Raw genomic sequence first — 20,926 nt, forward strand, 5'->3', positions numbered from 1 at the left:
AAGCAGAGAGAGCAGAACGTTAGAGATTGAACTAACAGATTCTGCAGAGTGGGAGAATAGAGATAGAATGAAGCAGAATGATGAAAAAGGGGTCCCTATGTCCTCCAGCAGTCTAAGCCTATAGCAGCAGAACTATAGAGATAGCTCAGGATAACCTGAGTCGTTGGTAAGCTGGAAGCAGCTTCATTTTATCTCTGAGAAATTTAAGATAGAAGAGAATATAAATAACCCTTTTTTTCTCACAGTTATTAAAAATAGTAGATTAAGGAACAATTTTGAAAGCGTACAAAAATGCAAACAGACCCTTTAAAAGGGGAACAAACGCAGTTAAAAGCATATAAGCAACAATTCTAGCTTGTTGGGAGCAGAGATTATATTCAGTGATAACGCTCCTTTTTAGATGCTGCCTTATGTCACTGAATGAGCTCTGCAGCTTCATGCTTGGGAGGACGTGCAACATTTTTATCTTTCTATCTCCTGCACTGTGTTCAGGAGATTAGCTGCTGCTCCAACAGACCACACCAAAGAAGGTGGATGAAGCCACTATGGCCATAGAAAGTTCTTAGTGGCGCCTCCCCTGCAGGTCTGGATGCAGCGGCTGCTGGTGGAGTTTTCTCCAGGGGAGTTATCACACTAGAATACTTATATGAATGCCAACAACAAAAAAACATAAAAACACTTTATAAAAACCAAACATAATTTCATTTCCAGGTATAATTTTTGTCCATAAATCTTGTCCTTCTGAGGCTGTGAAGGTAAATCTGTGTTTTGGTCCGATATTGGGTCACAAACCTAAAAAAAATACGGACCAGTTTAACAATAGAGAAGCTATTAGTCAGCTTAATATTTTTTTTATATATATAAATTATTTATTTTCTGATAATGTGTTTATTTAGGAGCAACTGTGCAAATTAACAAACATTTAGAAAAAGTAGACTAGATTCTATTATTTTCCATGTGAATCTCAGATTGTTCATTTTTCTTTGCCTTTTCTCCAAAGTTCTTTAAATCAGTCTCAGCTGTCTTTATCCAGGCTGGATCAGATCCTGACCTTTGGAAAGGGAAGCAGGAAAGCAGAATAAAGCCTTAGCCTCGCTGCATGCAGTTAGCCTTGCCGCACGCAGTTAGCCTCGCCGCACGCAGTTAGCTTTGCTGCATGCAGTTAGCCTCGCTGCATGCAGTTAGCCTCACCGCACGCAGTTAGCCTCGCCGCACGCAGTTAGCCTCGCCGCACGCAGTTAGCCTCGTCGCACGCAGTTAGCCTCGCTGTATGCAGTTAGCCTCGCTGCATGCAGTTAGCCTCGCCGCACGCAGTTAGCCTCGCCGCATGCAGTTAGCCTCGCCGCACGCAGTTAGCCTCGCCGCATGCAGTTAGCCTCGCTGCATGCAGTTAGCCTCGCCTCACGCAGTTAGCCTCGCTGCATGCAGTTAGCCTCGCTGCATGCAGTTAGCCTCGCTTCATGCAGTTAGCCTCGCTGCACGCAGTTAGCCTCGCTGCATGCAGTTAGCCTCGCTGTATGCAGTTAGCCTTGCTGCATGCAGTTAGCCTCGCCGCACGCAGTTAGCCTCGCTGCATGCAGTTAGCCTCGCCGCATGCAGTTAGCCTCGCCGCACGCAGTTAGCCTCGCCGCACGCAGTTAGCCTCGCTGTATGCAGTTAGCCTTGCTGCATGCAGTTAGCCTCGCCGCACGCAGTTAGCCTCACCGCACGCAGTTAGCCTCGCCGCACGCAGGTAGCCTCGCTGCATGCAGTTAGCCTCGCTGCATGCAGTTAGCCTCGCCTCACGCAGTTAGCCTCGCTGCATGCAGTTAGCCTCGCTTCATGCAGTTAGCCTCGCTGCATGCAGTTAGCCTCGCCGCACGCAGTTAGCCTCACCGCACGCAGTTAGCCTCGCCGCACGCAGGTAGCCTCGCTGCATGCAGTTAGCCTCGCTGCATGCAGTTAGCCTCGCCTCACGCAGTTAGCCTCGCTGCATGCAGTTAGCCTCGCTTCATGCAGTTAGCCTCGCTGCACGCAGTTAGCCTCGCCGCACGCAGTTAGCCTCGCTGCATGCAGTTAGCCTCGCCGCACGCAGTTAGCCTCACTGCATGCAGTTAGCCTCGCTGCATGCAGTTAGCCTCGCTTCATGCAGTTAGCCTCGCTGCACGCAGTTAGCCTCGCTGCATGCAGTTAGCCTCGCTGTATGCAGTTAGCCTTGCTGCATGCAGTTAGCCTCGCCGCACGCAGTTAGCCTCGCTGCATGCAGTTAGCCTCGCCGCATGCAGTTAGCCTCGCCGCACGCAGTTAGCCTCGCCGTACGCAGTTAGCCTCGCCGCACGCAGTTAGCCTCGCTGTATGCAGTTAGCCTTGCTGCATGCAGTTAGCCTCGCCGCACGCAGTTAGCCTCGCCGCACACAGTTTGCCTCGCTGCATGCAGTTAGCCTCGCCGCACACAGTTAGCCTTGCCGCACACCGTTTGCCTCGCCGCATGCAGTTAGCCTCGCCTCACGCAGTTAGCCTCGCTGCATGCAGTTAGCCTCGCTTCATGCAGTTAGCCTCGCTGCACGCAGTTAGCCTCGCCGCACGCAGTTAGCCTCGCTGCATGCAGTTAGCCTCGCCGCACGCAGTTAGCCTCACTGCATGCAGTTAGCCTCGCTGCATGCAGTTAGCCTCGCTTCATGCAGTTAGCCTCGCTGCACGCAGTTAGCCTCGCTGCATGCAGTTAGCCTCGCTGTATGCAGTTAGCCTTGCTGCATGCAGTTAGCCTCGCCGCACGCAGTTAGCCTCGCTGCATGCAGTTAGCCTCGCCGCATGCAGTTAGCCTCGCCGCACGCAGTTAGCCTCGCCGTACGCAGTTAGCCTCGCCGCACGCAGTTAGCCTCGCTGTATGCAGTTAGCCTTGCTGCATGCAGTTAGCCTCGCCGCACGCAGTTAGCCTCGCCGCACACAGTTTGCCTCGCTGCATGCAGTTAGCCTCGCCGCACACAGTTAGCCTTGCCGCACACCGTTTGCCTCGCCGCATGCAGTTAGCCTCGCCGCACGCAGTTAGCCTCGCTGCATGCAGTTAGCCTCGCTGCATGCAGTTAGCCTCGCTGCACGCAGTTAGCCTCGCTGCATGCAGTTAGCCTCGCTGCACGCAGTTAGCCTCGCCGCACGCAGTTAGCCTCGCCGCACGCAGTTAGCCTCGCTGCATGCAGTTAGCCTAGCCTTGAAGCTAAACTAGGTCCTGAAAAAACCCAGAGTGACCCGTCTCCATATGTCTTTGGGTTTGGGTTTCGATGTTCGGCCGATCAGGTCCAAACGGTTTCACCTCCAGCTTCTCTTGGTTAATTCGCTTTAAGGAGCTTCAATTCTGAGACTCGAAGATTTTTCCTCTATAGGGCGGAAATACCTCACCAAACGAATGAAACTGCTTTACTCGTCATTAAAGATTAAATATAGATATATATCTTGCACATCTAAAAATTTTATATGACTATATTTCGAAAAAAAAAAAAAAATTACATTTTTATTTGTTTTTTACGTCTTGATCGAGACGTGGGGTGGGTGGGGCGGCACCCTAGCGCCCTCTATTGGCCCACTGCCACTTGTCTGGACATGTCCTTAGTTTTCCCTGTGTTAAGACCAGAATAAGCAAAACAAACTCTTATTTTAGTTTTATCATGATGTTAAAGCTTCCATTTTTATTTGGTAATTTGTTGTTTCAAATATTTTTCATTTTAAGGTTGTCGTCACGCTTCTTTTTTGTGAAGAGGGAACATTTAATAACAGCAGTAATCAAATTTATGAGTGGATTAGAATTCAAATGTTAAAATATTACCTGTTTTTCTGTAGATCTTATACTTCTGAGGGGGGGGGGTTCCACCTGGTGGTGGTAGCAGGAAGCAGCTGCTGGGAACCTCCAGAATATTTATCAGCTAATGTACATCTTCATCATCACCTTCAGCAGCAAACATCTTACCATCTAATGTGTCAGAAAGACAGAAAGATGATCTAAAGACTCAGGTTCTGTTATTCTATATATTAAATAAAATCCTCCCTGAGGGACAGGAAGTGTTCAGCCGTCTGCAGGTGTGGCTCTGAGTACATCTGGCTCCTTTACATATTTGGCTCCTATTAAATGCAACATTTTCTCCCCTCATCACTGGACTAAACACTAACCATCCATTTCTGCTCTACTGCTCTCTGATTTATAGACTTTTTTAAAGCTTATTTTATTTATCCTTGTTGAATTTTATTATTCTTTGTTTTTATGAATGAAACCAAAGAATAAATCACATTTCAAATAATTGGGTCACTGACCTACTTCAGGTTTGGTTTCAGAGTTAAAAACAGATCTGCTGACATGCCTTCCTAACTGGGACCAGCTCAGGCTCCTCCCACTTCCAGGTGAGGGGCGGAGCCTTCGGCCCCCTATATAGAGTCAGGACACCTGCATGGATGCAAACGCTGCGGTTATTTCTGTCTCATCCTTTCATCAGCAGGTGAGATTCAAACGATGGAAAATTTTCCCCTGATACTTTTCTAGATAATTTCTCATTATTCAGTTACAGGTTTGTTTTTTCTACTTCTAAAGATGATATTCAGCAGATTTAAAGGAGCAGGAATCTGTTCTTTTAATTAATTTAGGCTGAATTGCTCCTGTTTTTTCAGTGCAGGACGTCCAGGTGGAGAAGCAGGGAAATCTGAGAAACGTCCAGGATGGAGTCCCAGTGGAGGCTGACGGCTCTCCTCCTCACCCTCTGCTGCTGCTGCTGCTGTAAGGAACAGACTTCATGTTCTTCATCTCAACTTCTTCCCTTATGATGTTCTGCCTGTTAAAGAACCTGGAAACTCTGAGCCACAGTCTCCCAAACATGCCCACCTGTAACACCTCAGATGATGTAACCTGCCTTGTTAACAGTTTTTCTCTGTCTCAGGTGCTCAGAGGGTCGGGTGGGTCTCTCCTCATGTGGGAAGCACGGCGGGAGCAACAAGGCTCACCATCATGGGAGACGGTAGGTTATGATGATGTAGAAGTTGCCTTTATAGAAAACAGACATATTAAAGTAAATCAAAGTTTATTTATACAGCACTTTACAACAACAGGAAGATCAAAGTGCTTCACAGAAACATTAAAACATTGCAAAAACCCCCCAAAATGATAAGCATAAAACAATGTGTCCTAAGTATTAAAAGCCAGTTTAAAAAGTGAGTCTTTAATCTGGACTTAAAAAGATGCAGATCAGTGTGAACATGCAGACCGACGGGCGGATTGTTCCACAGTTTAGGTGCGATAACCACAGAGGAACGATGGCCCCACTGTTAATACCGGGACCTAAGATAGAACCGTTTGATCAGCAGAACGGAGAGCTCTGCTGGGGCCATGTACTGTAAAAGTAAAATGCAAGTAAAATAAAATTAGATTTTAATTAATTAATAAAACGTAAAATCCAGATTATATTGATGGATGTTGTAGTTTAAATCAGGGGCCATCTGTGGCCTCTGGACTCACTTTGGGCCTAAATATCAACAATTGTTAATAAATTATTATTACCCGATTAATATCTTTAACGATGGAAATAATTTGTGTTTCTTCCTTTTAAAAAGGAAACAACTAAAAAATATTAATCTCCATATATTTTAACATACTGTATTTAAATATTATTTCCTAGTTTATTGTTATTGTTGAATGGAGGCTGGTGGCCGAGTGGTTTTACTGAATTGCGTTGCGTTCGGGTCTCAGAGGTTCTGAGTTCAACTCCCACAGTCTGCCACTGTGGGTCCCTGAGCAAAACCCTTAACCCCCCACTGCTCCCCAGGCGCCGCACAATGGTAGCCCGCTGCTCCCCAAGGGGAGGGGTTACATGGAGGGAATGAATTAGTCCAGTTTGGGATCAATAAAGTTAAATTATAAAATTATGTTATTATCATAATATTATTATTATGCTGGTAAAATAAAGTAAAATCAGAGAATTATAGAAATGTTTTAACTGCAATGTTTGCTTAAATAATAAGATGTTGCTTCTAGAACAATTAGCTTTTACTGTCTGGATTAATTTGTTGATCGATCTTATAATTGCAAAAGTTCTTAACATGAGTTGTTCTTTTTTTGTTTTGAAAAAAGCAAATCTAAAACTACTTAAGTTCTAAAAAGAAGAGAAAGACATTTTATTTTCTTCTAAAATAAAAATGTTCCTGTTAGTTTTGGCCTAATTACTGCAAAGGATTTTCATTTATTCACTAAATTACCTGTTTTTGACTCCTTTAGGCATTTGCATTTATTTAGTTAAATATTTAATTAGATAACTTTTGGTCTTTCATATTTCGTGCTGTAAACTGTGTGTGAGGGCAAGAGATGAAAGGGTGAATTTGAGTGAAACTTTGCCAAAAAGCAAATAAATTCACAAAAACTCTCATTCATTCAATATAAAATAATTTATTAACATAAATCATTAAGCCTCAAATTAAACAACAAGTTAAAACTCTTAATTAATCGAGGGAAACTCAACTAATTAGCTGAAATATGAAAAAAAGACAAATGCTCAGAATGGATTTTATGTTTAAGAACCAAAGTTTAGTTTAATTTAATTTATTAAGTTAAAGTAGCTTTAAAAACTAGCTTGGAAAAGTTGGAACATCTTCAATAAAAGTCCACAAGGTGAATAAAACATTTTTTTTCAAACCAAGAAAAATGAAATAATAATAAAACTAATCAGAAATGATTAACTGTTCATAAAGTTTACTGCAGCTGAGCAGTGATTTTCCTTTAGGGAATTAAAACAGGTTAGGAACCCTGAAAAAAGCAGGAGGAAACTTTATTAAAGCAGCTTTTCAGCAGACAGACGGCTTGAATGAGCTGTGGCGCTAATGGCTAATGGCTAACAGGCAAGATGGAGCTGGTTCTAAAGGTCTATAGGTCATCGTTTAGCAAATCAGTGTCAGAAAACACAGTGGCTGTTTTTCAATTCACAGAATAAACCTGAGTCAGAAGCTTAATGATGACATCACCGCCCGCTCGGCTCGTCTGGAGCTGCATTTCACCTCCTGTTATTGACAGTCTAGATAATAATACTGACTTTTTTCCATTTAGTGGGTGGATAATAATGAAGACAGTTAGATAAACACAAATCAAATGAACATTTTGCCAAATAAAACAATAAAATCGTCCATCAGAGCCACACTATGCAGAGAGAGGGCCGCTCCTTCTATAAACAGATAGACGCCCGTTGAGGTCGTTTAAAGTCTATTTTTCGTACAAAACTAAAGGGTTAAACGCTAATCCGACATCTTGCGTATGCGTATTGACTATGGGTATGCTGGTCTGACGGGGGTATGCTCACCTGACGGAACACCGGCACCACCTCAACCCTGACAGAATAGGCGGGAGAAGATGGATTGATTAATTATAATTAATCCAATTATTAACTTAACCCATTTTTCATTATAAGTAATGTAATAGTTTTTACATCCCTAATTCACTTAAAGTTTTCCCCAGTCCTTTACTTCCTGCAGATCAACATTAGAACAATATAAGAATTATTTGAAAATATCTGGTAAAGATTCTCAGTCATCCAGGTAAAAGTCAAGTTTTTTTTTTTTTGGAATGACTTTTACCTGGATGCCAATCCACTGGACTTTGATTTAAAGTTTGAAGACGTTTCTCTTCTTTTTCGATTCAAAATGTCAGAATTAGTTTTGAGTTTGAAGCTTTATAGAGTCGACCAGATAAAATCCTTGTTTTGGCTCAGAAAGCATCCAAATGGAAGCGGAAGAACGGGTTCCATTTGCGGGTAGAAATGAGGAGTCATATGGGTTCTTTGTTAGCCTGCAATATCCGACACTGGTCTATGCCTCTGAAAGGAGGCGTTAAAGGGGATTGTTGGCCTGGCTGATCAGCTGAGATGTTTAGGTCCTTTCTATGGGGGTGGGGGCTCTGATGATAGCAGGAAGGAATCAACTCTATCGCTGAATTCTAGGTTTTTGAAAGCTCTGTTTAAGGTTAGTTTTTCTTTCTTAACAAAGATGGCTTCCTTCACACCCCTCTCAAACCATCTGTCTTCTTTGTCCAAAATGTGAACATTCTGGTCCTCCAAATGTGAAAATATAAATAAGTTTGAACATTTTAATATAACAAATTAAAGAAATGGCTCTGATGTTCTTACAGATTGTTAAAACACACTTCAGTTCTGCTCTTTGGAATGTTTAAGTCTTTTTAACTCACTTTGTGTGACAACTATGGAGGACCAATCCTGCCATATTTAAAAATAAATACAGAAATAAATAAATGCTCAATAAATAAATAAGATACAAATTAAATTAGACAGTGAGACGTAAATGTATATATCTCTTTTAATTAGTTTCTTTATTTATTCGCCTCATTTATTATATTCTTATACTTTATTTATTTATTACTTATTTTTTTAAGCATTTATTTATGTGCATGTGATAATATTTTTGTCTGTATTATTCTTTCTTTGTATTTTTTACCCTCTTTATTTCTTCAACTCTATTTATTTCTGTCTGCATTTCTGCCTCATTATGCAAATGATGAAGGGGTGCGCCTCCATTTATTTATTTCTGTATTTATTTTTAAATATGGCAGAGTTGGTCCTCCATAGACTTCCTCCTTAGTAAATAAAAACTATCCATGTGCCAAAAAGGGTGTTATCTACTATCAACAGGTGTTTCCTGTTAATGCGTACCTATAGTGAAGTATTGCTGTTTGCACTCAGAGGGTGGAGGTGTTTCTTTCCACCACCAGCGCCGCTTTCTGTTCACTAAAGAAGCTACAAGAACTCAGATCAGCAAAACAGATGACTGTAGATGTATAAAAAACAGATCACCATGAGCTCATGGTCATGATCTGTTCTATGACCTAAATCTCAACTAAAGGGAAATATCTAACAGTAACATTTAGAAAAAAGTCCAGCTCTATCTACACATTAAACCAAACCATCTGGAAAGCAGGGCAGTCTGATGTTTCTGGACGCCGTAGCGACGTGTTCCTCATTCCTGCTCTTTAATGCTTTCTTTCCCAGGCTTTGCTCAGGAACGTCAGTTCCAGTTAAATCCTAAAGATGACCAGTTTGGCAATCAGGTGACTCTGGTATCGGACACGCTGTCGGTCCCCTGCGATGTGGAAAGGGACTCCACGCACGCCAACCAGATCCTGTGTTACACCAGGTAGACGAACACACCTGGCCCCCCGGACGCTCTGTGGGTCCTCTGACATGTAACCACTGTTGTTCCCTAACAGAGCGATGCCACAGGATCAGTATGTGGTCCATGTCAGCGTGGATGGAGTTCCCATTGCTGACGCCAACATCTGCAACGGCAATTACAAAAGTTACCATTGCAGCTTCTACGTAGGTTTGACCAGATAGTTCCCTGTCTGCTTCTGCCGCTCTGGCTTTCTGCTGCTGGTTCTTATTTCTCTACATCCATCCTCAGACCCAATGGTGGCGTACTCCAACAATTTACTCCCTGAGTCCAGCCACCGGCCTTCCAGGTAGAACCTGCACACCTTGCTGGGATCTAACAGTGTTTACACTTTGAATAATCCAGTGCAACCTCTCCTGCAGGAACTCTGGTCACGATTCGGGGGCGGATCTACTCCGACGTCTACGGAAGCAACACAGAGCTGAGCTCCAACGGCCACGACGTCAGGTTTCTGAGGTGTGGAAACTTTGCAAACACATCAAGTTTATCTAGTTTACGTCTTTCTGAGGCATTATTAGGGCCAGTGGAAAAAAAAAAGTTAAGTGATTTTTAAATTTTATTTCAGTTTAGTAATGGAAAAAAGTCAGAATTCTGAGAAAAAAGTCCGAATTCTGAGAAAAAAGTCCGAATTCTGAGAAAAAAGTCAGAATTCTGAGATTAAAGTCAGAATTCTGAGAAAAAGTCAGAATTCTGAGAAAAAAGTCCGAATTCTGAGAAAAAAGTCCGAATTCTGAGAAAAAGTCCGAATTCTGAGAAAAAAGTCAGAATTCTGAGAAAAAAGTCAGAATTCTGAGAAAAAAGTCCGAATTCTGAGAAAAAAAGTCAGAATTCTGAGAAAAAAGTCCGAATTCTGAGAAAAAAGTCAGAATTCTGAGAAAAAAGTCCGAATTCTGAGATTAAAGTCAGAATTCTGAGAAAAAGTCAGAATTCTGAGAAAAAAGTCAGAATTCTGAGAAAAAAGTCAGAATTCTGAGAAAAAAGTCCGAATTCTGAGAAAAAGTCCGAATTCTGAGAAAAAAGTCCGAATTCTGAGAAAAGGTCAGAATTCTGAGAAAAAAGTCAGAATTCTGAGAAAAAAGTCAGAATTCTGACTTTTTTTCTATACTAAACTGAAATAAAATTTAAAAATCAGTTAACTTTTTTTTTTTTTTCATTGACCCTAATCCTCTTCCGTACATTATCATTCCAAAACTCCTGGTTTAAAAATATATTCTCCTTCTTTTAGAAACGTAATAATTTAAAACGTGTGGAGGTATATAAATTCAGCCATCTTTACTCTGTTTCCCCTAAATAAAATCCAGTGGGACTGGTTCTATTCTCCTGTGACCACTAGGGTGATGACCTTTTTTACAACCTCATATACCTGTATCGTATGTATTTAATGAACTTTTATCAAAGATTACATAAAATCGTACAATAGAAAACGTAGTCAAGGCAATATTAAGATATTTTTAATTTGTAAGATATTTTTAAAGACAAATTTGGGGCTTTTTTCAGTAGCTTCTAGGTCATGAGACCTACTGATTCAAATTCTTTGTGAAATAGTTTTAACTACATTAGCCTGATGATGCTAATTTATTTTTATTCCATTTTAAGCCTTTCTTTAAACTTTTTTTTACAACAATAATTGATATTTCTTCAATAGCTTCCAGGTCATGTGACCCACTGACTCCAAATGAATGTCAAATGAGAAACACTCATTTTTATTCCATTTCAAGCCTTTGTATATTTTTGCCTTACCTTGCTTCCGTCCCCGGCTGGATCCGGACCGGGACCTGATGGCTCGGTTCTAATGCCGACTCCGGTCCAGTCCCAGGATTCAAATTAGATTTGGTCTGTTCCAGTTTGCATGTTTTCTAAACTAAAACCAGGCTTTGTTGGGCTGCTGGATAAAACCTGGAACTAAACGCTATTTCTGACATTTTGATTTGAAAAAGCTTCCTGGATGGAAGAGAAACGTCTTCAGACCTGGAAACAAAGTCCAGTGCATTGATTTTAATTTTCCTTTTTTGAAATGACACATGGAATAAACATCATTTTAGTTATTAATAGGCAAAGATTATTCATTCATGCTACAGGAAATAATTTTTGAGAACAAAAAGTCAGAAGCTAGTGACCCCATCGGTTGTAGAGCAGACGGTTTGGGGATAAAGTTCAGTTCAGTTCAGTTTGTCACCTGAATGTTGTTACCTGCAGGTCTTACATGGGAGGGATGCCCTGCGAGCTGCTGAAGCCTAACTCAGATGAACTGTAAGTGGTCTGGCTGTCGATGTTCAGTGATTTTTTGGTCGACCTGTGAGATAAACAGTTTAGCCATGTCTGTGTGTGAAGGTACAACCTGCAGCTGGACTCTGAATCCTCCGACTGGGGCTACATGAGCTGCATGATGACGGGGACATATGTTGGTGAGATGCTGCACTAATGATACATCTTGACCTCTGGAAGTGAAGGAACAGCAACTCAACGTTTCGTTTCGTTTCCCACAGGTCATCAGAACATGAGCTACATCCTGGACGGTTATTATGGAAGGTGAGGTTCTGCTCAGAGCAACAGATACAGTTTTAACCGCTCAGGTTAAACCCGGGTCGCCCACGTCCAGGACTAAGGTCTCCATACATGGAGCGTTCCAAACCAGTCCTACTTCCCCCGGTATGCGTCCCAACCAGGGGCACATTTAGGAAACTTAGGGCCCTAGGAAAAGACAGGCAGGGGCCCCTCTGAACCCATTCTCCAGATAGAGAAATGTTAATAGAATAGACATCCATTCTCTGTTCTAGGTTGTGTCCCTCTCTTCTTGTCCCTTTTCTTCTTGTTTTCCTCTCTATGTTTTGTACTCAGCTGACTTTTCATGCTGTCTCTAAAGGAATGAAAGATTTTTTCCAAGCACTAAGCTCACTTAGCTGATTGCTCCTTCCTGTGTTTCCAAAAAGGCCAAAGTAAATAACCCAGTCCTTCTTTTCACTGTAGACAAGCCATGATCTGCTTATCTGTTCTCCATTTTTCATTTGGATGAAATAATAGCTGCATGAATCATGACAGCAGACAAGATAGAGGAGAGCAGGAGGCAGGGTTACCAATCTACTCGCTCTGGAGAGCAGAGTTCGCTGCTTTTAGATGTTGTCTCCAAAGTCTCCAGTAGCAGAAAAAAGTCTCTAGATTTGGCGCTAGGAGCTTTTTAGAAATCAAAGTGCTAGAGGGGTCTGAAAAGTGGCTAAATATAGCGACTAAAGCGCTAAGTTGGCAACACTGCTCTTTGCATGGTTTGTTTTCAAATGGTTTGCTGCTGTCTGTTTGGACCTTTCTGAACATGTGCAGCAGATGGACTGATCCAATATGGTGGACACTGAAGGGGGGGCCTGAGACACACTTAATATTATCAGCGTTCTGATGGCATTTTAGCCAAAAGATTTTTAGCAAAAACATAATTAATGTGCAGAAATAAGGAATAGTTGCAACCTATTCTCATTATGAGTTCGTATGAAATCTTACGAAAAGTTATGCACCGTAATTTCGTACGTTTTGGACGTTTTTTTCGTTGTATGCGCATGTGACGCACCATTCACGAATCTAGAATATAAATTACAATTAGCCCTAACCCTGACCCTAAGGTATAAAACAGCAAGCAACGTAGTTAGAGACATGAATAAGTGATGATTGCACTGTTTTTCCCAGTTTTCCGTCCGTCCGCCGATCTGCTTTTTTTTTTCAGCGCATGCACACTGATGTGGTTTTTTGAGAAAAAATGTCCAAAACGTACAAAATAGTGTGCATAAGTTTTTGTACGATTTCATATGCACTGATAATGAGAATATGTTGGTAGTTGTTTGAACCATACAGGTAAACAAAGTTTTATAGGGCGTGCAGGTGGCGCAGTGGTTAGCGTGCACAGCCCAGTCCTTGACGCGGCCGACCCGGGTTCGAATTCTGACCTATTCCTGTCAATCTACTTTCAAAAACATGAACCACAAGTGCCATAAAAAACTTGGGGCCCCAGGGAACTGCCTAGTTTTGCCTAATGGTAAACCTGGTTCCAACGTTAGATGTCTGGAAAACAATCAGCTCAGAGCCAAAGATGGAGGTCAGAATTTCTGCCAATTGGTAAAATAAAAGGTCTGTCTTTTCTTTCTTGTCTCTTGTTGCCATGATGGACGGCCAGAGTTCCCGTATGCCTGCAGACTCCAGTTTTCCCAGTCAGGTTTATCCGGCCATAAAAGAAAGCTACTCATTTACCAAAACATGGACTCAGCCATAAAAATGGAAGCCCCCCCCAAAGCAAAGTGCCTCCATACGCTTAAGGACAAAAGAAACCTCAGCAATTATTACCAGCAATTCCCTCTGGTTATAGACTGACCTTATCAGCCAGTAAATCTCCTCCTCAGGCCTCTTCCTAACACCGTGTTTCTAAGGCAGCAAAGTGAACGGATTTAGAATCAGATTTTTATGTTCTGACATAAAATGGCTTCAAAAAGCAACATCCTGATCTAAAAAATGCCTTTTAAGGTAGAAAGCAAATATGTGCAACAGGAAAGTATTAATTGCTAACTGATTTTAAGGCGTATTTGTGCATCATGGAAGGAGGCAGAGGCACCTTTATTTTAAACACACCTGTATTGTTCACAGTTCAATGTGTGTCGTGTTTTTAGGAGCCAACCAGAGAAGAACCTGTACTGGATCTCATCTCTGTCCAAACTCTCCATGTTCCAAACGTTTGCAGGTACGCCAGAAAGAACAGCCCCATGTTCCAGACTCTGTTTCTCTGCAGACTGTTATAATCTCTGCTCTGCTTCCTGCTCAGAGGTGACCGGAGTCTCTCCATCCAAAGGCAGCATCATGGGGGGAACTCTGCTGACGATCCACGGACGCTTCTTTGACCAGACAGACGAACCCGCCAGAGTTCTCGTAGGAGGTATCGTGACCTTGGAAACGGAGTTATAAAAACCGGTTCTCTTAAAGCTCGACATGTTCAGACCCGTTCAGCATGAATAGATGAGCGTCGACAGGTTTTGAAGTCATGCAACCGAGATAATCCTTAAAACACGACATGATGCATTGAGACATCAGACAAAAGAAAAGTGTCAAAGAAGAAAGGAAATGATCTGTTGGGTCTTAGAGGCTCAGCAGACCGTGGCCAGAGTGATTCAGCAGGTTGTCTTTCACTAAGCTGCTGCAGGCAGACTGCTGCTAACAACACAGCGCTGATGACAGACAGGCAGAAACTTTATGAAATTAAATTTACGTCTTTATCTGTGGAAACGTTCTGTCAAAGCAGCAGCAACTTCTGTAATATACAATCACTACGGAGTGAATTTTGTTCCATTTTTGTTGAAAAGAACACATTTTTTAAAAAGGAAATAAAAAAAAATTGCAATCCAAAAAAAAACAGCTCTTTGATTAAGATCACTCTCAAAACATTTTTTTTTACTTTCTTAGATTTTTAGAAATTCAGTTAAATAAAAAACTTCACACTTCTTTTTTTTATTTTTACAGATCTTCTATCTTATAATTTATTTTTTTAGATTAAGTTTTACAAATGTCATTCTTTTCAAATTGTGTTTTACAGATCTCATTATCTTCCCCTTAAACCCAGAACCTTTAGTTTATATATATATTTTATATCACGACTTTGTTTAAACCCAATAAAAATACTGTGTCTTATTTTCAGCAGACCAATAGAAATGCAGCTTTTCTCTTCTCTCCAGAGGAAGGCCCGCCTCCAGAAGGGAAGAGAATCTGATCCGTAGAAATTAGTTTAATAAAATAATGCGCTTCGTTAAACTGCATCTGAAAAAGACTAATTAAAAACAAAAATATAAAAAATTGTAACAAATAAAAATTAAAAACTAGAATATGATTTGAGAAAAATTTAAAAAATGAAACCTGTGAAAATAGCAATGTTGCTCTTAAAACCTATTTCTGATTAAGAAATCAAAGTTTAACTTCTGAAACAATCTAAGATAAAAAAACAAATGTATCATAACTTCTAATAATCAGCAGCTTTATGAATGGATGGATGGATGGATGGATGGATGGATGGATGGATGGATGGATGGATGGATGGATGGATGGATGGATGGATGGATGGATGGATGGATGGATGGATGGATGGATGATGGATGATGGATGGATGATGGATGGATGGATGGATGGAGATGATGGATGGATGATGGATGGATGGATGGATGGATGGATGGATGGATGGATGGATGGATGGATGGATGGATGGATGGATGGATGGATGGATGGATGGATGGATGATGGATGATGGATGGATGATGGATGGATGGATGGATGGAGATGATGGATGGATGATGGATGGATGGATGGATGGATGGATGGATGGATGGATGGATGGATGGATGGATGGATGGATGTTGGATGGATGATGGATGGATGGATGGATGGATGGATGGATGGATGGATGGATGGATGGATGGATGGATGATGGATGGATGATGGATGGATGATGGATGGATGGATGATGGATGGATGGATGGATGGAGATGATGGATGGATGATGGATGGATGGATGGATGGATGGATGATGGATGATGGATGGATGATAGATGAATGATGGATGGATGATGGTCCCAATTACCAGAAGACCCATTAGTGGTCTATGGAGCGGTGAAGGTGAATGCCGCCTTTAACCCTGTTATTATGTCTGATCTGGTGGTTTGATCTGCAGGCCGGCCCTGTGAAGTACAGACTGTGACCGACGACAGAATCACATGCAGGACGGCTGAACGAGCGGCGGACGATGACAGGAAGCTGTATCCAGGTGACAACAGAGCACCTTCTCTGTCTGCTGATCTGAAGCTGATTTAGGCCGTTAAAAGACTGACGGCAGCTAGCTTGACTATTTGAGGAATTTGTTCTGTCATCACAGCATCATACTGTTGCTAGATTGTAAAGCATCAATGGGCTTCAATGGACCAGAAAAGATCATCCAAAGATTATCAGACAGAGAGGAAGAACAAGTTATAGACCTTACATCACACAGAACGGTTGCTATAGAGTGTAGCAGCAGAGTGAATGACTTCATAGTTTAACATTTCTAAAAAATACAAAAACTACTTATGAGTCAGATAACAATCTGTTTCCTGATTGGCCCAAATAGATCATTCAGTGATATTTTTAAAACAAGGCGTAAACAGTCATCAACATGCAAATCTGCCAGCTGTAATGGTTTCACTGTTTCTATACAAATGAATTTGATAAGATTTGAATGTTATTCAAACTATGCAGAAATGAAAAGCTGGAATTTCCGTTCATCGTATTCAAAGACCTGATGGTAGCTTCGGTCTCTTTCTGATGATCTGACAGTGACCCAGAGCAAGTCTATTCTGATCCTCAGCGTGAAACATTCAGCCATTATTCCTTCATTTACCACAACGCAGCATAACACCTCACTGACCGTACCACACAGCACTGACCGTACCACACTGCATTAAACGTATCACACCGCACTGACCCTAACACAGCACTAATCGTTCCACACCTCACTAACCGTACCACACCTCACTAATTGTACACCTCACTAATCGTACCACACCACACTAAACGTATCACACCGCACTGACCCTAACACAGCACTAACCGTACCACACCGAATGAATCGTATCACCCTACACTTAACACACCACACTGCACTAAACGTATCACACCGCAATAACAATACCACACCGCACTAATTGTACCACACCGCACTAATCGTAACTCCGCACTAACCTTAACACACCTCACTAATCGTACCACACTGCACTAATCGTAACTCCGCACTAACCTTAACACACCTCACTAATCGTACAACACCTCACTAATCGTACAACACCTCACTAATCGTTCCACACCTCGCTAATCGTACAACACCTCACTAATCGTACAACACCTCACTAATCGTTCCACACCTCACTAATCGTACAACACCTCACTAATCGTTCCACACCTCACTATACCACACCTCACTAATCGTACAACACCTCACTAATCGTACAACACCTCACTAATCGTACAACACCTCACTAATCGTTCCACACCTCACTAATCGTACCACACCTCACTAATCGTACAACACCTCACTAATCGTACAACACCTCACTAATCGTTCCACACCTCACTAATCGTACCACACCTCACTAATCGTACAACACCTCACTAATCGTACAACACCTCACTAATCGTTCCACACCTCACTAATCGTACCACACCTCACTAATCGTACAACACCTCACTAATCGTACAACACCTCACTAATCGTACAACACCTCACTAATTTTTCCACACCTCACTAATCGTTCCACACCTCACTAATCGTACAACACCTCACTAATCGTACAACACCTCACTAATCGTACAACACCTCACTAATCGTACCACACTGCACTAATCGTTCCACACCTCACTATACCACACCTCACTAATCGTTCCACACCTCACTAATCGTACAACACCTCACTAATCGTACCACACCTCACTAATGGTAACTCCGCACTAACCTTAACACACCTCACTAATCGTTCCACACCTCACTAATCGTTCCACACCTCACTAATCGTTCCACACCTCACTAATCGTACCACATCTCACTAATCGTTCCACACCTCACTAATCGTACAACACCTTACTAATCGTTCCACACCTCACTAATCGTACCACACCTCACTAATTCTACCACACCTCACTAATCGTTCCACACCGCACTAATCGTACCACACCGTACTCACCGTAACTCCGCACTAACCTTAACACACCTCACTAACCGTACCACACCTCACTAATTGTACACCTCACTAATCGTACCACACCTCACTAACCGTACCACACCGCACTAACCGTACCACACCGCACTAACTGTACCACACCTCACTAATCGTACCACACCTCACTAATCGTTTCACACCTCACTAATCGTACCACACCTCACTAATCGTACCACACCTCACTAATCGTACCACACCTCACTAATCGTTTCACACCTCACTAATCGTACCACACCTCACTAATCGTTTCACACCTCACTAATCGTACCACACCTCACTAATCGTTTCACACACCTCACTAATCGTACCACACCTCACTAATCGTTTCACACCTCACTAATCGTACCACACCTCACTAATCGTTTCACACCTCACTAATCGTACCACACCTCACTAATCGTTTCACACCTCACTAATCGTTTCACACCTCACTAATCGTACCACACCTCACTAATTGTATCACACCTCACTGATCGTACCACACCTCACTAATCGTTTCACACCTCACTAATCGTACCACACCTCACTAATCGTTTCACACCGCACTAACCGTACCACACCTCACTAACTGTAACTCGGACCTAATTGTACCACACCGCACTAACCGTACCACAGCTCACTAATTGTACACCTCACTAACCGTACCACACCTCAGTAACTGAATCAGACCACAACATAACATAAATTACCAACTTTATTTAGAAAGAGCTTTAACAACAGCTAAAACAAAGTTTTTGTCATACAGCTAAAACTATACATTAAAAGAACAAAAACTATGTATAACAAAAAGATCAAATAAAATCTCATTATGGACAACAGAATGTATTTAAAGTTGGTCCCGCCCCCTGAGCTTCATTTAAGACCCCAGCACATGCATGAGCTGCTGTGGATTTGACCCGCGGGGCCACAAAGGTAGCTAGGAATGGAGAAGAAGAAAAAAAGAAAAAAATGTCATCAAATAATCAGAAAAAAAACATTAAAATCTAAAATGCGCAGTCAGCCAGTGGAGGGAGGCCAGAAGAAGGCTGCTGGATTCTGGGTTTGGACTACCAGTTAGAAGATGTGCAGCTGCACGTTTTTAACAGAGTACATTACAGTCGTCTTTGTTATGATTTTATTCTTGTATTTTAAAAGAATCTCTAGCCCGGCCCTAATCGTAGATATGTGTCCATCCTTGAGGCTAATATAAGATCGACTTCCCTTCCAGTACATCAGCACATTTAGCCCGGTTTATTCAGCTCGGTCCCAGTTATCCCCTAATCGTCTTGCAGATGCATGAATCTTTGTTCAGGTTGTCACAAGAACACAATCAGGCTGTTTCCACGTTCATGTCACCTTCCCTCTTTGTCTGTTCGTAAAGATAGCTTTTACTTCTCAGTTACAGCCTCCAGGACAGAGAAGCATGAATAAGGTACCATCATGGTCTCTGACTGTCAACACTACGTCTCATTAATGTCCTGTTTCTTCTACTTCAATCAATTATCAGCTTTACTATTCAGTCTATGTGTCTGCGGTGCTAAAATCTTATTTTGATATAAGATTAATGAATGTAGGATCAATGATAGAAAAAAGCTGAAAGCAAAAATCTGCTAAATTAAATTTATAAAAAATCACAATAACATAAAGAATTTGACTTTTTGCTAATTAAAGAAAAACAGATGAGTTAATGACACAATGGCTGCCTATCCAACAAATGCTATATGAGATCAGTCATATTATATTCAAATAGTTTTTAAACAAGTAGATATTTAGGAAATTAGGAGACTAGGAATAGAGCTAGAGCAACTAGAGGCAAACCTAATGCCCTCCTTCACCCAGGAAGGGAGCTGGATCCAGAACACAGCATCCAGAGTCACTCTGAAATCCTCCAAAGGTTTAACAGTAATCGGCTGTTTTATGGAAGATGCTAGGCTAATAGCTACGCTAAGATGTAGCAGTTTCATCTGAACGATGAGATAAAAAGAGCAAATCTGATTCCTCTTCGTCGTGTTGAATGTTTATTTTATTTACTCAGCTATATTGCAATAACTGCCTGGTTGAAAACACTACAGCTTGAATGCAAACTAAACACTCCCTGTCTCACTTTCAACCACCGTAAACAAATCAGTGAGTGACTGAATGACACCATGGCAACGGCGAGAGGGGAAACCCACTGCAGAGCAGCCTAGAGGCGCAGAGCTCGGCCGCTCCAAAAACTCTGGAACGACATTTTCCTGTAGACTTTAAGATCTACTTTATTCTTTAAATACACATAAAACTAATATTTGTGACAAATTAAGGGTATAAAATCCGGAATATCTTCAGAACGGCTCCAAATGACACAAAACTCATATGGGTGAGTAGAACATGATGGAATAACCTAAAATCAAGGGGCCGATGTAAAAAAAAAAACGGCGTTCCCCTTTAATGACCGCTAAAGGCCGGCCCATAAAATCTGTATGAAAACTTCAGTTTATTTCTATAGCAAATTGCATCGACTCATTGACTCTTCAGCAATCCCTCACACTAAGCATGCTTGTAGCGACAGTGGAGAGGAAAAACTCCCTTTGAACAGGAAGAAACCTCCAGCCGAACCAGGCTCAGTGTGAGCGGCCATCTGCTGAGGCCCACTGGGGTTCAAGGAGACAGAAGCAGACATAGAAAAAGAAGCATAGATACAAAAGGCAACTGTCAACCAGCTCCACAGGTGTCCAGGAAACACACAGCAACAAAAACGGAGACTGGTTCTTCAACAAGACCACCAATGACCTCTTCTACCTTGGTTAGACTCACTGTTTGAACTCAGAAGGTTTTACCTTCAGCTTCAGCTTATCTTTAAAGACCACATAGCCTGGATTGTTTTCAGATTAAAGGTCCGGACAGGTTATCTAAAATGATTCTGATTGGCTGATAACTCTTTAGAGGCGGGATCATCAGCACCTCTTCCTGCTGATGTCACATAGAGAACGTGATGTAAGCTGTTATATTTAATCGATTCAGAACTGTGT

At 41.9% G+C, this 20,926-nt stretch overlaps 1 protein-coding gene across 3 annotated transcripts in view; it reads left to right on the forward strand.

Annotated features, from left to right (window-relative positions):
- Positions 1–4,410: 4,410 nt before the first annotated feature.
- pkhd1l1.1 (PKHD1 like 1, tandem duplicate 1) overlaps positions 4,411–20,926 on the forward strand; it is a 76,070-nt gene continuing 59,554 nt past the window's right edge. For 2 of the 3 annotated variants that reach the window (XM_038275481.1, XM_038275483.1), the window contains exons 1-13: positions 4,411–4,463; positions 4,633–4,738; positions 4,899–4,976; positions 9,000–9,144; positions 9,218–9,326; positions 9,412–9,469; positions 9,543–9,636; positions 11,377–11,430; positions 11,512–11,585; positions 11,667–11,709; positions 13,824–13,894; positions 13,976–14,086; positions 15,866–15,958. In XM_038275481.1, the coding sequence (XP_038131409.1) occupies positions 4,681–4,738; positions 4,899–4,976; positions 9,000–9,144; positions 9,218–9,326; positions 9,412–9,469; positions 9,543–9,636; positions 11,377–11,430; positions 11,512–11,585; positions 11,667–11,709; positions 13,824–13,894; positions 13,976–14,086; positions 15,866–15,958 (988 nt within the window). In that variant the 5' untranslated portion in view covers positions 4,411–4,463; positions 4,633–4,680. Of the gene's footprint in view, positions 4,464–4,486; positions 4,533–4,632; positions 4,739–4,898; positions 4,977–8,999; positions 9,145–9,217; positions 9,327–9,411; positions 9,470–9,542; positions 9,637–11,376; positions 11,431–11,511; positions 11,586–11,666; positions 11,710–13,823; positions 13,895–13,975; positions 14,087–15,865; positions 15,959–20,926 lie in introns of those variants that run through there. The other variant, XM_038275482.1, reaches the window with a different exon arrangement.

Source organism: Cyprinodon tularosa, unplaced genomic scaffold (genome assembly GCF_016077235.1).
Source record: "Cyprinodon tularosa strain WSP-4 unplaced genomic scaffold, ASM1607723v1 ctg960, whole genome shotgun sequence".
Taxonomy (NCBI): domain Eukaryota; kingdom Metazoa; phylum Chordata; class Actinopteri; order Cyprinodontiformes; family Cyprinodontidae; genus Cyprinodon; species Cyprinodon tularosa.